This window comes from Hippopotamus amphibius, chromosome 10 (genome assembly GCF_030028045.1).
Source record: "Hippopotamus amphibius kiboko isolate mHipAmp2 chromosome 10, mHipAmp2.hap2, whole genome shotgun sequence".
Classification (NCBI taxonomy): Eukaryota; Metazoa; Chordata; class Mammalia; order Artiodactyla; family Hippopotamidae; genus Hippopotamus; species Hippopotamus amphibius.
In genome coordinates this window covers 104,784,809-104,799,567 of record NC_080195.1, presented here as the reverse complement: position 1 = coordinate 104,799,567, position 14,759 = coordinate 104,784,809, and the positions used below count along the sequence as shown (strand labels likewise).

The 14,759-nt window shown below is 46.6% G+C and overlaps 1 protein-coding gene across 1 annotated transcript in view; it reads right to left on the bottom strand.

Moving 5' to 3' along the window:
- The window catches only part of HUNK (hormonally up-regulated Neu-associated kinase), a 105,999-nt gene that overhangs the window by 34,290 nt on the left and 56,950 nt on the right, over positions 1-14,759 (bottom strand). The window contains exon 4 of the mRNA XM_057697939.1: positions 12,001-12,136. Within this exon, the coding sequence (XP_057553922.1) occupies positions 12,001-12,136 (136 nt within the window). The remainder of the gene's footprint in view (positions 1-12,000; positions 12,137-14,759) is intronic.

Genomic DNA, 14,759 nt, shown 5'->3' with positions numbered 1-14,759 from the left:
ATTGATAAACAACAAGGACCTACTGTATATAGCACAAGGAACTCTGCTCAATATTCTGTAATAACCTATATGGGAAAAGAATCTGAAAAAGAATGGATATATGTATATGTATAACTGAATCACTTTTCTGTCCACCTGAAACTAACAACTTTGTAAATCAACTATACTCTAATATAAAATAAAAATTAAATTTAAAATTAATTAATTAATTGAAAATAAATAAACAAAAAGCTTCAAGAGCTACCCCAGTAAGGAGAGGAAACTGTGTCCCTTCCTTCTGGAAGGAAGTCCAGACCAAATGATGTAAAACATACCCAAGCAACCTCGTATAAATAGGAACCTCGAATAAAAGTAGTTCTGCCACGATGTGGTTTTCCAAGTATAGTTTACAAAGTGGAGCCTGGAGGAGGCCAGACCAAAAAATACACGGCAAAACACTGCACAGGAGGGCAAGTCACAGCCTGGCCAGCATGCCTGGTTACCACTAAGCCCTTTGAAACAAATGTCTCATTCCCCAAGCTGGTGTTTTGCTTTTTTTTCCCTTGAATTTTCTTTAGGCCTGTCACTAGAGAAATTCTTTGGGGGCTTGGTGGGGGGAGGGGGAGGGACATCTCTTTCTCATTCTTTTTTTTTTTTTTTAATTTTATTTATTTATTTATTATTTTTGGGGGGGTACACCAAGTTCTCATTCTTATTTTTATATCATTGTTTATTGTGAGATTCTGCCACCCAGCTCTGGCCCAACCTCTCAGATGTGGTCAGAACACCTTCCGAATGGGCTTAACGATACTTATATCCAAAGCCAAACTGGAGAACAGCAACATCTCTTGGAGGATTTTTATTTTCCTGATGTGCAAACCTAATATCATTTTGATGAGATTTCCTGACGGAGATGAAATGCCTTGCCTGCCAAGAGGTCTCAAGTGCTCAAAAGCGCCCAAGGGAATGTTTTAAAAAGAGGCAACAGGATCTTTGGTCAAAACACATCCAATGAGACTGATTGAAATGAAGACCCTCGGGGCCCAATTCCACTGAGTTGCCTCTGAACCACAGAGCTCCGGAGAAGGACAGACACGGAGCCCACCGGCTCCGGCTAGAAATCACTCTGGAATTGCAGACATATGCCGAGACCCAGTTCCTGCTCTGCAACTCACAAGTCGCGTTAGGGAGGCAGACGCATCAACGACTCACTCCACAAAGGCTTGTAGGCCAGCTCTCTGCTCCAGGCAGTGGTATAGATGCTGGCCCCAAGGAGGGGGGCAGGGGGCGGAACCAGACAAGGAGCTGTCATCTTGGACTTTGAATTGGCAGACAACCAGCAAGTCAACAAATAAATAAGCACAATCCTTTCAAGTCGTGAGTGCAGAAGGGATAAGAAAATGCTGAACTCTGCTGCTCTTGATCCCAGAGGAGTTCAATTAAGGGAGACAGAGGACTATAATAAGTACTTGAAGATGGGAGGCCTCTTAGTGGTAAGTATATGTGTGTGAGCTTACCTGTCTTGGCCGGCTGGATATGAGGATAAACTGTATAGACCAATAAATGGAGGCAAGAATGAACAAAGTACATGCAGAGCCGTTTGGAGCAGTGTTTTCCTGTGTGTGCTTAGTGGGACATGTTCCCCAGGACAAGAATAGATGTTGGGTGAACAAACGTTCTACGGCCGGATAATCTGGCATTAAGTGGATGAAAGGGGCTCCGAATGGGGAGCAGGAGACTGTGGCACGTGGTTACTAACGTCTGAACGGGAAGGACGGCGTGCAATGGAAAGAGAAAGGCCAATTAGCAATAGAGACATTTGCAGGGGATACACCAAGATGCAAACGTGGAAAGCTGGACGATGGCGGTGATCATGATAGACGCCAGGAAGCGGGGAGGAGAGCCAGGCTGGGGGCAGAGGGAAGGGAGGTTACGGGAGGTAACCTATTTAAGAACCTGGGATTCAGTGCTGCATGGTGGGTGTGTTTGAGGCGGAGCCAACCATCCTTGCTTGGAGGATGTTTGGATACTGATAAGAGGGAAAATTAAGGGGGTCTCCAAATTTTATCATTTTTGCACACTCAGAGAGGTCTTGGACACACGGCTCTTACGGATGGAAACCCCGTGAGAGACTCCGCAAGATTGTTGTTGGAGACCCCTAAAGAGCCAGGAGTCAAGCTGTTTCCATCCCCTAAAGGCAGCTCAGGCCATTCAGGGCGATGCATTGGGCGGGGCTTCAAATACTAAGCCACCATCCACAACGTCTACCAGTCGGGACACCACCAGTCGGTCCTGTCCCTGCCCACCTCTGTGTGCCTTAACCCTGGCGTGGACACTCACACCTGAAGCTGAACAGTCTGGGACTTAAACAGTATGATTTTTCCCACAGGTGTTTTATGTGGGAAAACCCATGCAATGATTCTCAAACGGAGGCCCAGGGATACAACCTCAGGGGTGCAGGAGTCCCGCTTTTGGTTTTCTCATGGTGATAATACTAAAACATTTGACAAAGCCCGAGCAGGGACGTGGGGTGGCTGCCATATAACCTAGTCACCCTCCTTTGTACACACAGGATTTCAGCGCCTGCTTTTGCGTTTGTATTTATAAACACACACCTTTTGCTAAAATATATCCCCTTCATTATCACAGGCCAATGAGAAACGAGCAGGGGTGGACTTAATTTGTCAGCGATGTTTCTGTGCTTATACCTGTGCCTCCTGATGATCCGAAGAGTGCGGTGGTTCCCAAAGTGTGGTCCTCAGACCAGCAGCAGCAGCATCACCTGGGAACTTGTTAGACATACAAATTCTTGGGCCCTGCACCAGTCCTACTGAATCAGAAACTCTGCGGGCGGGACTGGGACCCACCCCCTGCGACCCGCCCCCGCCCCCGCCACGTGTTTCCCATGCACACTCAAGGTGAAAAGTCACTGAAAGAGTGAAAAGTGGTAAGCGAGTTGAGTGATCACAAGTCCGGCCCGAGCAGCTCCAAGAGCCTGTGCCCAGCGGTGAGAACCACACTCAGACTGTGTACAGCAATTCAGCCCCCACCAACAGTAGCCTTGGCATTGAGTGAATGTTGCTAATTCGAATAATTGGGGGTTCTTTCAGTCTTGGTTAGATTTAACTTGCAAATGAGTTTCGGTTTTTCATTTGTACAGGGCCCTAAATAAAAGGAGTTTCATTTTACGTGCATGCACAATAAGTAAAATCTAAATAAAAATCACAAGTCAACAAGGGGTTACCAAGAATGTTCTTCCTTTACAAGAAAAGTGAATGATACTGAAGTTTGATGAATATCGCCCTATGACCTTTTCTATTTCCCTTCATCTTGAGGGACACAGAGCATCCTGTGACAGGTGGGGTGCCTGGAACACTGCAGAATGCTACAGGAGGTAGCATTTTATGGTAATGGGATGGAGATCCAACTGAATGTAATATGGGGTCAGAGGACTGACTCTAAAATCTCTATGAAGTTTCCTTCTTCAAGGAGTTCTTGAGACATCAAATTGCTTGTCTCCTTGTCACCCCTGGCTGCAAAAGATGACAAAGATCTCCTCCAGTCACTGGCCCTCTCTATTATCTGGCAGTGACTACAGTTCAATCGCCAGTCAGGGAGCTAAGATCCCAGATGCCTCAAGGCCAAAAAGCCAAAACATAAAACAGAAGCAATATTGTAACAAATTCAATAAAGACTTTAAAAATGGTCCACAGCGAAAACAATCTCAAAAAAAAAAAAAAAGGTACCTGTGAACTCTGTGGTCAGACCAGGATCAAGCAAGTGGTTTTTATAGTAACTTTACCTGATTATCTTACCAAACTCACTCCAGATTTCCATTTCTCTTGGAGGAGCTTGTCATCAATGAAAAACAGTCACAAATCTGTAAAGAAGACCCAGTTCTCTCATCCAGCGTCTCTCACCTATAAAATGTGGATAATAATAGTACCTCCCTCTCAGATTGTATGCAGGTCAAATGAACTAAGCCACAGAACGTGCTGAATGCTGTGTCTGGCATAAATTTAGTGCTTGATAAATGTGACCTATTGTCATTACAAAACTTTTAAAAATGAGAGATAAAAAGCTACAATTATACTTGTACCCTATTGCCAAATAATAATGGAAACCTACATTAATAGTCCTACAGCCACAGGAGATTTGAAAAGGGAAACCAGATTGAGCATCTTAATTCCCCTCCCCTAGAGTTTTCATACACATTTAATATCTGGATAAAGAGAAATCCAGTTCCTTTGACATTTCAGAAGGACGTGAGAATACCAAGGGAAAAATGTGGAATGCAGTTTATAAACCTCCATAATTCCACAGAATTAGTAGGAGTTTCAAAACATGTTCAGAATTTCCTGATATGTCTTTTGAAACATGGCCCAGGGGCTTTCTCACTTCTCCATGGCAGACATGCGGCCCCCGAGAACCACAGACAGTTTTAAAGAAAGAAAGTAATGAGATGCTGGGATGAAGGAGGACAACAAGCAAATACAATTCAGGGTTTTCCAAGTAGAAAGAAATAAGGGTGAGTCATTGATGGATGGAAGGAAATCCAGAGAGACTGGCCAGGTGGAGAACTCTGATGTCAAGAAAGAAAGAAAAAGTGCCACTGAGGGGCAGTTGGAAGAAGAGAGGAAGGGGCCCCAGGAAATGTAAACACAAAATCTTTGGGATTAAACCAGAAGCCAAGTGGTGGTCCTGATATTAATCCAATACACAAAAATATTCCCTGGAGGAAAAGCTGGGTTATCACCTGGCATCTCTAAAAGGAAAGACATAGAGTCACAGCTCCCTGGAGAAGTTGGCCAGCAACTTTAACAAGACACAAGGGGCAACACAATTGTCAGAGCTGCGGTGCCAGGGGAGGGTGTGAATACCCTATTGGTCTCACAGGGCTGGGGGCAGCCCAGTTTATACCAGAGTGAAGCTGAGAGAACCTTCAGCTGACACACCTTGCTTCTGTGTGATTCTTCAAGAAAGAAACTGCCTTGGAAAAATTAAAATAACTCTTCGCCTAAAAGAAATAGCCTTCCATCTTTCAGTATCAACTTTCCGTACAACTTCCGATTTAAGGTCTTGAAAATAGAGTGGGAACAGATCCATTCATTTGGAAAATCTCAAACTTCATGACTGCTCCATTAAATGGTCTGTGTTCAGCTAGAAATTATTTTCCTGTGGATTTTATGATTTTTCCCCCTTTTCCTTTCTTCCCTCTCCTCTTCTATTTTACATGCACATGCTAGCTACAAAAACAAAAACAAAAAAAGTCTTGGATTTTATAATTGAAAAATCTCAGAAGCTAAAAAAGCTTCTCTTTTAAACGTCAAAAGCTCTAAACTACCCAAAAGAAGCCACTGGACTCCTCTTTCTGCCTGCTTCTCCTGCCGTCCTTCGTTTTAAGGGAGTCTGAATGGAGAGAAAATGCTGTCCTTCCAGATTTAAGTCCTGGAAGTAGTTGATGGTATCTGGTAGTACTTTTACAAAACAGAGTCTGAGGACTGGAACAAAACCTCCAGCTTTCCCTTCTGAATGCTTAGGTCTATATGAGGATAGCAGGGCTGGAAACAAGATGGCATCTCTTGGCCAACTCGTCTACCCAAAGGGACAGCACTGGAACAGAGATTTTCCCCACAAAGTGAAAACAGACTCAGTGAACTGGGAAGGTGATCTGGGTATACTGTGCAGGACACTCCGCTAAGCACCAGGTCGTCACAAAAATGCTTCCCCCACCTCAGACACCCCCGCGAGACCAAAGAGCAGCTTTGGTGAAAAACTGTTGCATTCTCAATCCTTTGGGGATAGAACTCTCAATTTCCGTTTTCCCTACCCTTAGAGATTCACCGAAGTTCTCCTACGAGCATTGTAATATTTTGAAAATGAAGTTAATTTTTATTGTTTTCATTTAAAAAGTTCATCTGCATTAAAGGTTTTTGTTTTTGTTTTAACTAGCATATATGCCACTCTGAGGAAAAGTCAGTTAGCAAAAACAAAGGTTCACTGCAACAGAATGAACATTTACCTTTTGTGTCTGAAATTTCAAAATTCATTGGAGATAGAGATATATACAGGTATTTCACTCATATGGGTGAAAGGAAAGAAGTGAATGATTTTAAAGGTATTCATATACAGTTCCAATACAAAAACAATGATGACTGAAAATAACGGGGAACCCCCAAGATGGTGCACACCATTTTCCATTTCCATTGTTAATTCCTGACTCACTGGAGGAGGAAGATCCTGGGGGCTCCATTTGTGGGAAAGAGCCTTCTTTCCCAAGGTTTCCTTGAATGACAAGCTGGTTTTCTTCCTGGGTCAGTGACAGAAATCTTGAAGAAAGGCCCCATCCATCTGTCAAGGTCCAAAAAAAAAACCCTCTTGAGACAGGACTTTGCTTTGATTTTGGAAGCGAACTCTTCATTTTGTTGTTGTTTCAGAACAAAAGGGATGTTTTATAATACCAGTGTCTGACCCAGGGAGAAAATCGGTCCCACTTTCACTCTTTTTAAAACAGCCTTTAAAATTAAGTTCTCTTTGGGTTTCCCATTTCCCATGCTGCCAGCAAAGTCGTGGGCACCAAATAGAAACCTAACCAGTATCTCAGACACAACACCCCAAAGTGGTGGAAAATTAATCTCTTAAAGAAGGTTCTGAAGTTTTGTTTTCTCCAAGATGAAGCACAAGAAGAATCAGACTTTTCACACCTTCCCACCCTTGCATAGGCTGTTCCCGCTGCCTGGGAAGTTTCCCCTCCTCTTCACCTGGCAAACTCCACCTCATCCCTCAGGAGCAGATTAAATGCTCCTCTGATGCCTTCTTGAATTTACCCAGCTGGGCAGCCTCATTGCTTCTCTGCACTGTCCCTCCTGACATGCTCTATTTGTTTTCAGGCGAGACTTCCAGGTCACCTATAAGCAGGTATCTTGGTCAGCTTGGGCTGCCATAACAAAATACTACCAAGAGGGGAGTTTAATAACCATCAGAAATTTATTTTCTCACAGTTCTGGAGGCTGGAAGTCTGGACCAAGGTGCCAGAGTCGTGAAGTTCTGGTGAGGTCTCTTTTCCTGGCTTGTTGACAGCCTGTGTCCTCACAGGTCAGGAAGCAAGCAAGCTCTTTTTACAAAAACACCACTGCCATTGTGAAGGCTCCCCCTGCCTGACCTCCAAAGGCCCCACCTCCAAATACCATCACACTGGGGTTAGGGCTTCGACATATGAATCTGGGGTGGGGGGGACACAGTTCATTCCACAGCGCTAGATAAGTATGTTCAATTACAAAAACAAACAAACAAAAAAGCCCACAGATTCCTTGCTACTCCCCTCATCGGGGTGGAATCTATCTCTCTTGACTCTGGGCTTGTCCACGAGATGTGCTTTGCCCAAAGAGCCATGAGCAAACGTGACACAGAGGCCTCTTGAAAAGTGCTTCTGCACCAAGGCTTGTTGTCCTCCAGGGACATCATGTGAACGAAATTCTACATATTTATGGTTTTCTCTTTGTTTCTGGTTTCCATGCAGCCAATAATGTACTGCCTATAGGGAACAGCAAGGACTGAGACTTCGGTTTATGATCTGACCATATGGTGGGGGGCTGTGCTGGGGGGGCTGATGGAGGTTTACACTCCACTGGTGGGTGAGGGGTGACCAAGACGTCAGTCAATCCGTTTCACTTGTCAATTGGTGCATTTGATTCACGGGAAGGAGGATGGCTCTTGGGATCCGCAGTGGTGAGATTTTACTCACCTTTGACTTTGCCTGAGATTGCAGAGCTTAAACAACAGAAATGTATTATCTCACAGCCCTGGAGGCTCAGAGCCTGAGATGCAGCTGTCAGCAGGGTTGGTGCTTCCTGAGAGCAGTGAGAGAGGATCTCTTCCGTGCTGCGCCCCCCAAGCCTCTGTCATTTGCTGGCCCATCTGGGGTTTCTTGGCTTGTAGATGCATCACCCTGACCCCTGACTTCATCGTCACATGCCTTTCCCCTGTGTCGCTCTGTGTCCAAATATCCCCTTTATATGAGGACACAATCGTATTGGACTAGAGCCCACCCTAATGACCTCAGTGAACTCGTTAAAGACCCGATCTCTAGGTAAGGTCATATTCCGAGGTCCTGGGGGTTAGGATTTCAACATACCTTTTTCTGGAGGGACACAGTTCAATCCATAACTTTTTGTCACCCACCTGCTTAGAATCGTCCAACAGCCTCTCACTACCTTTAGGGCAAAATTCAGACCCCTACCCACCCCTTCCCACTCTACACCTTCACACACGCCGTTCCGTCTGCCTAGAGCCTTCCCCCTCACCTTCTTCTTCCCATGACTGATTCTTCTCATCCTTAGGATTTGGCTTTGAGTCCTTCTCGAGAGGCCACCCCCACCCTCATCCCCTGCCTCCCGCCCGCTTCTTCCACAGCAGTTACTGCACCAAGTTTACAGTTTTTAAGAAATTGTCTGTCTGCCCCACGAGACTAAAAACCCTCCAAGAGGAAGCACAACATGGTAGAAGCAGTAGAGGGTGACAGTTAAAGGCGGACCCCAGAGTCAAACCACCTCGGTCCATCCTGGCTCGATCACATACTGGCTGTGCTACCTGGGCAAGTGCCTTCAGCTCTTCATGCCTCAGTGTCCTCATCTGTAAAGTGGGACACCAGAGCATTCCCTCGAAGCGTTGTGAGGCAGACGAGATGAGCTAACACCCGCAGAGCCCCTGGAACACTGCTCACCACTCAGCAGGAGGTATGAGAGGGTTAGTGATGATCCTTACAGGAGCAGGACGGACCACTGTGCACTGGGAACTCGGCACAGGGCCTGGCTCCTCAAACATCTGCTGAATGAACGAATCTCTAGGAAGCTACCATGGGGCTCGCACAGCTTCCTGTTGTTTTTTAAGCTTTATCAACAGCTTAGTTTACACCATCCCTGTGAATTAGCTGTGGGTCCTGTGGTCTCATCCCCTAGGGAATGTTCCAGGGAGTCAGCTAACACAGAGTTAGCTGAGGAAAACCTCGTTTCTAAGAAAGAGCAAAGTGTGACCCTTTGTGGCTAAGCAAGGGTAAGAACGTATCCCACCCCCCAGGGCACCAGAACGAGGACTCGGGGGCTGCGGTTTCTGTCTACAGGGACACCCCACTTGGGCCTCCAGAGCTCTGCCACGATCAACAGAAGCCCAGGGTCTGTAAGGTGCATAACCGTTTATCAAAGGCTTTCACATACATTACTTGATGGTAACATGACTAAGAATAAGGCCCGATGAGAGCTTTCAGGAGACCTTCAGCTGCACATCATCTACTTGAAAAAAATGCAATTAAGTGGAGGTTAGCAAAGCAGTGTCCAGCTGTGCTCACACAGCCCCACCAGGCCAGCAGGCAGGGTGGAGGCAGGAGGCCAGTGTCCGGGCATCCTGGTCTCGGGTCATCTGCATTCCTCCCGCTGCTTCCCCTCCACCTGCCCTCCTCCGACATCGCCTTTACTTCTAGGTAGGGTCACCGGATGGATGGCGACACAGCAGGAGGTAATGGACCAAGTCCCTTTATTTTAATCATGGGGCCCCGAAACTAAGAAACGGAGCATCTGTGGTCACTAAATGTGGATTCCTTTCCTGGGTCAAGGGACTTAGAAGGGGCAGGAATAAAGTCTGAGCTTAATACTGACCTTCAAATGGTGCTGCCTTTTGCAGCCTGTGCTTTTCATTTTCCTTTGTATTTCCCCACACAGGATAAATGATTCGTCCCCTTCTTAGTGTTAGCACGAGGGGACGAGAGGCCCCAGGCTGGTTATAAGGCCAGGCGCTCTCCTACAGCTCTGACAATCTACAGGCTCTTTCCTTCCTTCCTTCCATCCTTCCTTCTTTCCTTCCTTTCTTCCTTCCTCCCTCCCTCCCTCCCTTCTACCAGCAATTCTAGACTTTGCGGAGATGCCTGCTTTGTCAGTCATGGTCCAGAAAGGGTCCCCGTTACACAGGCTGAGCTTCATCACCATGACAACCAGTGATGATACTGTATTGTCCAGTCCCTCAAGAGCAGGACCTCAAGAGCAAACTGTTACCTCTTCTCCAACCTCACCTTCCCTTTGATCACTATGTCGCCCACCCTGCCGCCTGTCACCACAGTTACGTGACACCCCTGAACGTCCTGGGTCTCTCAGACTCCCCATTCTCCATATCTTTTTTTTTTTTTTTGCTACACAAATCATCCCTCTCAAAGCTTTCCATTTAGCATAAATACATTCCCCACCTCTTAAGGAAAGAGAATGATTATAGACTCAAACTTTCATATTCACCCATTAACACGTAAATACTTATTAAGGGCAGATTATGTGCCAGACACTTCTGAGACCAAGAATGGGTTTCGCCTGTGTATTGAGGCTGATCCATCGGTGCTTGCTGCCTGCAGGGCTGTGTTGAGAAGGATTCTGAGGCCCATCTGGGCACAGTATGTAAAGAGTCTGTGATTAGCAATGCCGGTCACACCACCCAGGGCACTTCAAGGAGAAGGTGGCCTCTGCCTCTGCTTGCTGCTGCCACTCCCCCCAGCCCCGGTAGCCCCCAGCAAGTCAGCAGCTCACGGCATCCTCTCCACCTGCAGCCTTCACACATCCTCTGGAGAGATGGAAGGAACCGGGAGCTCAGGCTGAGGCAAAGTGCGGCTCCCCCACCTACAGGCTGGGTGGCTCCGGGCCACACTAGCCACGGAGCTGCCCTCCTGTACGTGTACAAGAGAGTAAGAGCCAGCCTCACGGGTTGTTCTGAGCATCAAAAGGGACAGTTAATGCCTAGCCCTCAGTAACAGAGGCTGATAACCCGTCTGATGTAATGAACAAGCCGAGCTGTGGTTCCAGAGAGAGCTGGCCCTTTCTGAGAACGTTCAGGGAATGCTGGTGCCCTCAGAATCCCATTCTTGTCTCTGGTTCCTCTGAATAATCTCCTACCAGAACTTCCTGAAATCCCCTCACTGGCTCACATTCCTCTGTCTGCTTCCTCCGCCAGCTTCAGCCCCTGACCCTCCGGCTTCTGTTCACCTGGGTGAGATGCCGGTCCCTCCCTCTTCCCCTCCCTCCCTTCCTTCTCTCCTTTCCCCCCTTCCTTCCTTCCATCCTTCCTTCCTCCCTCCCTCCCTCTCTCCCACCCTCTCCAGCCCAGGCTCCGTGCCAGGTGCTGTGGCATCCCCGGCACACGAGAGGGACTCTGCAGTGGTGACATTGGATTAACACTGGAATGTGGGAGTGGACGGGCTATTCGAAGAGCTGGGGAATGTCATTCCAGGCAAAAGCAGCAGCAAGTGCCGGCCAGAGGGGAGGGCGATGTGGCGTTAAGCAGAACAGACGAAGGGGATTAAGAGGTACAAACCTCGGTGATAAAATAAGTAAGTCACTGAGCTATAATCTACAGCATAAGAAATACAGTCAATAATATGGCAATAACTTTGTACGGTGACAGGTGGTTACTGGACTTATTGTGATCAACTCCTAATACAGATAAATGTCGAATCACTATGTTGTACACCTGAAACTTAATACGATATTGTACGCCAACCGTACTTCAATAAAAGAAAAGAAATAGCGAGTGCAGAGGTCAGAAGTGGGGAAGACAGAGCAGAAGCCAACAAGTGTGAAGAACCGTAAGCAGAGGGTGGGGTGGTAGGTGAAGAGGCGGGAAAGGTGGGCAGACCCACCACGAGTGGGGCCTGGGCACCAGGGCTGGGACTGACGCTGATGTCGGTGGAAAGCTTTGGGAGTCTCCAAGCAGGGGAAGGACATGAGTGAGTCACGAAACCAGAACATGATCTCGGCGAACGCACGGCTCTATTTTCTTCTCCCCCAGCACCTTAATGAATTTTAATAAAGGCCTCTCGAGCCGCGGGTAGAGAAAAGACAGAAAGAACAGAGGTGGAAAGCAGGACCACTGCAAATATATATCCCAGAGCCTATAATTCATGCTCATCAAATGCTTAAAGGTTATTGCATAAGACGGGGACAGAGGAGACAGCAGGAGGGAACATTCAGTCTTAGAAGCTCAGTAACTCACATGGACCAGACATCGATTTTGGGGCCGTATTTCTTCCTGGCAAGGAGTTCAGGCGCAGCGTACGCGGGGCTGCCACACTGTGTGCTGAACGGATCCGAGTGGCCCAGAATCCCGGCACAGTTGCTCAAACCAAAGTCTGCAAAGAGGGGAGGACAGAACCGGCTCTGAATTAGAAAAACGTGGAAATGAACAAGGGGCGGGGCGTGCGGGGGGGCGGGCAGGCAGCAGGGAAGGAAACATTCTCTCGGGCTAACACACCACATCACATCCAAAAGGAAACCCAGCAGCTGTGAACCATAACCTCTGGATACGGGTCTCAAGACAAAAGAATGTCAGGCGGTGGTTCCCTTGCTGAACTGGAAGCATTTTCTATCAGGCCTCACAGTCAAATCCAATGAGAGCTAAAAAGTATGTTGAACCAAAACATATTTTCATCAAATCTTGGAAATGAGTCATCCAGGAAAAAGACAGGCTTGCTTTCTAGGACTAAGGCAGGAGGAGAAAACAAGCAGAAGTCCTTGGAGTCAGCCTGCTGGCTTCCAAGGGGCCAAGTGGGGAAAAGCCGAAGGAAGATTGATTTTCCCTGGCTGCTGCTGGTGTCACCCCAGGTGACATGCGCTCCCACCAGTCAGAGTTGACTTCTTTGGCTGAACATTTTCATTTCATGCAAGTCTCTTAAAATTGCTTCCAATGCGTGAGGCAACAGATGGTGATTTGAAGAGGGGAAAAAAAATGCACCCAACGATTTAGACAACGCTGAGTGTTGGCTAGAAAAATAACGCCAGAAAGATAGCAAAGAGAACTATACTAAATGACCTCCTAGCATTGCTTTGTTCCTGGATGATTAAGGCAGGGGGAAAGAAGAAAGAAGCGCCCAGTGCATCTAAAGCTATGCTGTATCCATTGTGCCTTTTGCGCTGTGTTTACTTTTGATCTTACAGATACTGCAACGGACAGGTCATTAGAGAGCTGTTAGTGTTAGGTCCTCATCTGATATCTTTCCTCAATCTTTGTTGATGGCAGAATTAAGATCATGGCTCCTCCTTTGAACTTCAATGTAAATATTATGACTCAGCCCACAGGGCTCAGTCAGAAGGGGGCTGTGGTCAGAGACGGGCTCCACATTGGGACCAAAACCCTTGCACTCTCTCAACTGGCAGGACGTACATCTAATTCAGTTTACTGTGTTTTCTCCTTGAGGCTAACACATTTCCACCTGCAGAGCCGTGGCGCTTGTGAAAGCTGTAGGAAAGCTCAGAAAAGGAGAAACACAGCGTGGGGCAGAGTTGTGAGTCCACAGAATTACTCACACGCCATGGGTCAAGATGCACCACTAAAAATTCTCCCCACAGTCATTGGGTGAAGCTGTATCACGAAAGAGCGTTTCTAAGATTTTTTTTTTTTTTTTTTTGATGTGGACCATTTTTAAAGTCTTTATTGCATTTGTTACAATATTGCTTCTTTTTTTTTTCTTTTTTATGTTTTGTTTTTTTGGCGCAGGCATGTGGGATCTTAATTCCCCCACCAGGGATCAAACCCACACCCCCTGCACTGGAAGGGGGAGTCTTAACCACTTGACTGCCAGGAAAGTCCCAAAAGAGCGTTTCTAAATAGAACCCTATCCAAGCAGAGCTCTGAAAAGACATCCAGGCTCTGAAGATCATCCAAACTCAGCTTAGGCTTGGAATGAAGAATCAGAACCAAAATCGGGGTTAGCAAACCAACCAGGAATGCTGCTTGTTCACAGAACTGACTTCTTTTGTTTGGGAGAGTTTTTTAAAATATTACTTTATTTTTTTCTCTTAACCTCCCTTCTCCTCTCTTCCTCCGCTCTCTACTCTTCCATTCCCACCCTGACAAATAAGGGAACAAAAGGCCCTTATTTCCTTATCCATCCGCCCAGTGAACACCAATAGACCCCACCTAACCTGCCCCAAAAGGCCCTTTAGGGGCCCCATGGCTCTCTTGGATTCAGATTTTAGGAGGAGATCTCTGTTCAAAAGTATCTGAGGGCCCCTGCTCTCAGGCCCCACCCTGTAGTATCACTGAGGTGGGAGAAGGGCGGGGGGGGGGGGGCAGGGGGGAGGGGGTCATTAAGTAGAAAAATCATATTGAGCTTTACATTGAATGCCATTTAAAATTCCCAAAGGAAATTTAAGGAAACAACCAATGTGTAAAGAGCACCCACGATGGTAAGATGGAGACGTAGCATCATGGAATAAACATGAATTGGGGCAACATCTTAAGGAAGATTTTATAAAGAGTCATGTTAGAGGCTTAACCTCCTAAAAGGCCCTAAACTAGAAGTCTTCCTTCCTAATCTCCATGGGGTCCCATTAACTCCTTCGGTTTACTCCCTCAACTCCTGACTTGGGTCTACAACAAGTGCTTGATCATAAAAGAGTGCAGGGGATGGGAGATAAGAGACCAGATCACCCGCTTTGCTTTCAGGCCGTCTTGTGCACATGGCGCCTTGCCTTGTCTTAAGCACAGTTTCAAGAAGATAAATGAGCAGAGGATCTGGGGAATGGAGAAGATAAAAATCTACGTTTTAAGTGACTTATGTTGACCTAGCCGAAAGGGTTTAATTTAAAATATGGTGTTGAGAAATAACTAGTATGTTCCACATTCATAACTGTAATTATTAAAATTTTACACATATGCCTATAATTAGATTTGTGAAACTAGGGAGAAGTTTGCCTCCCAGGAATGTCACACGAACCTGCCTGAATTAGATTTGGTAAACACGTGAGCCAATG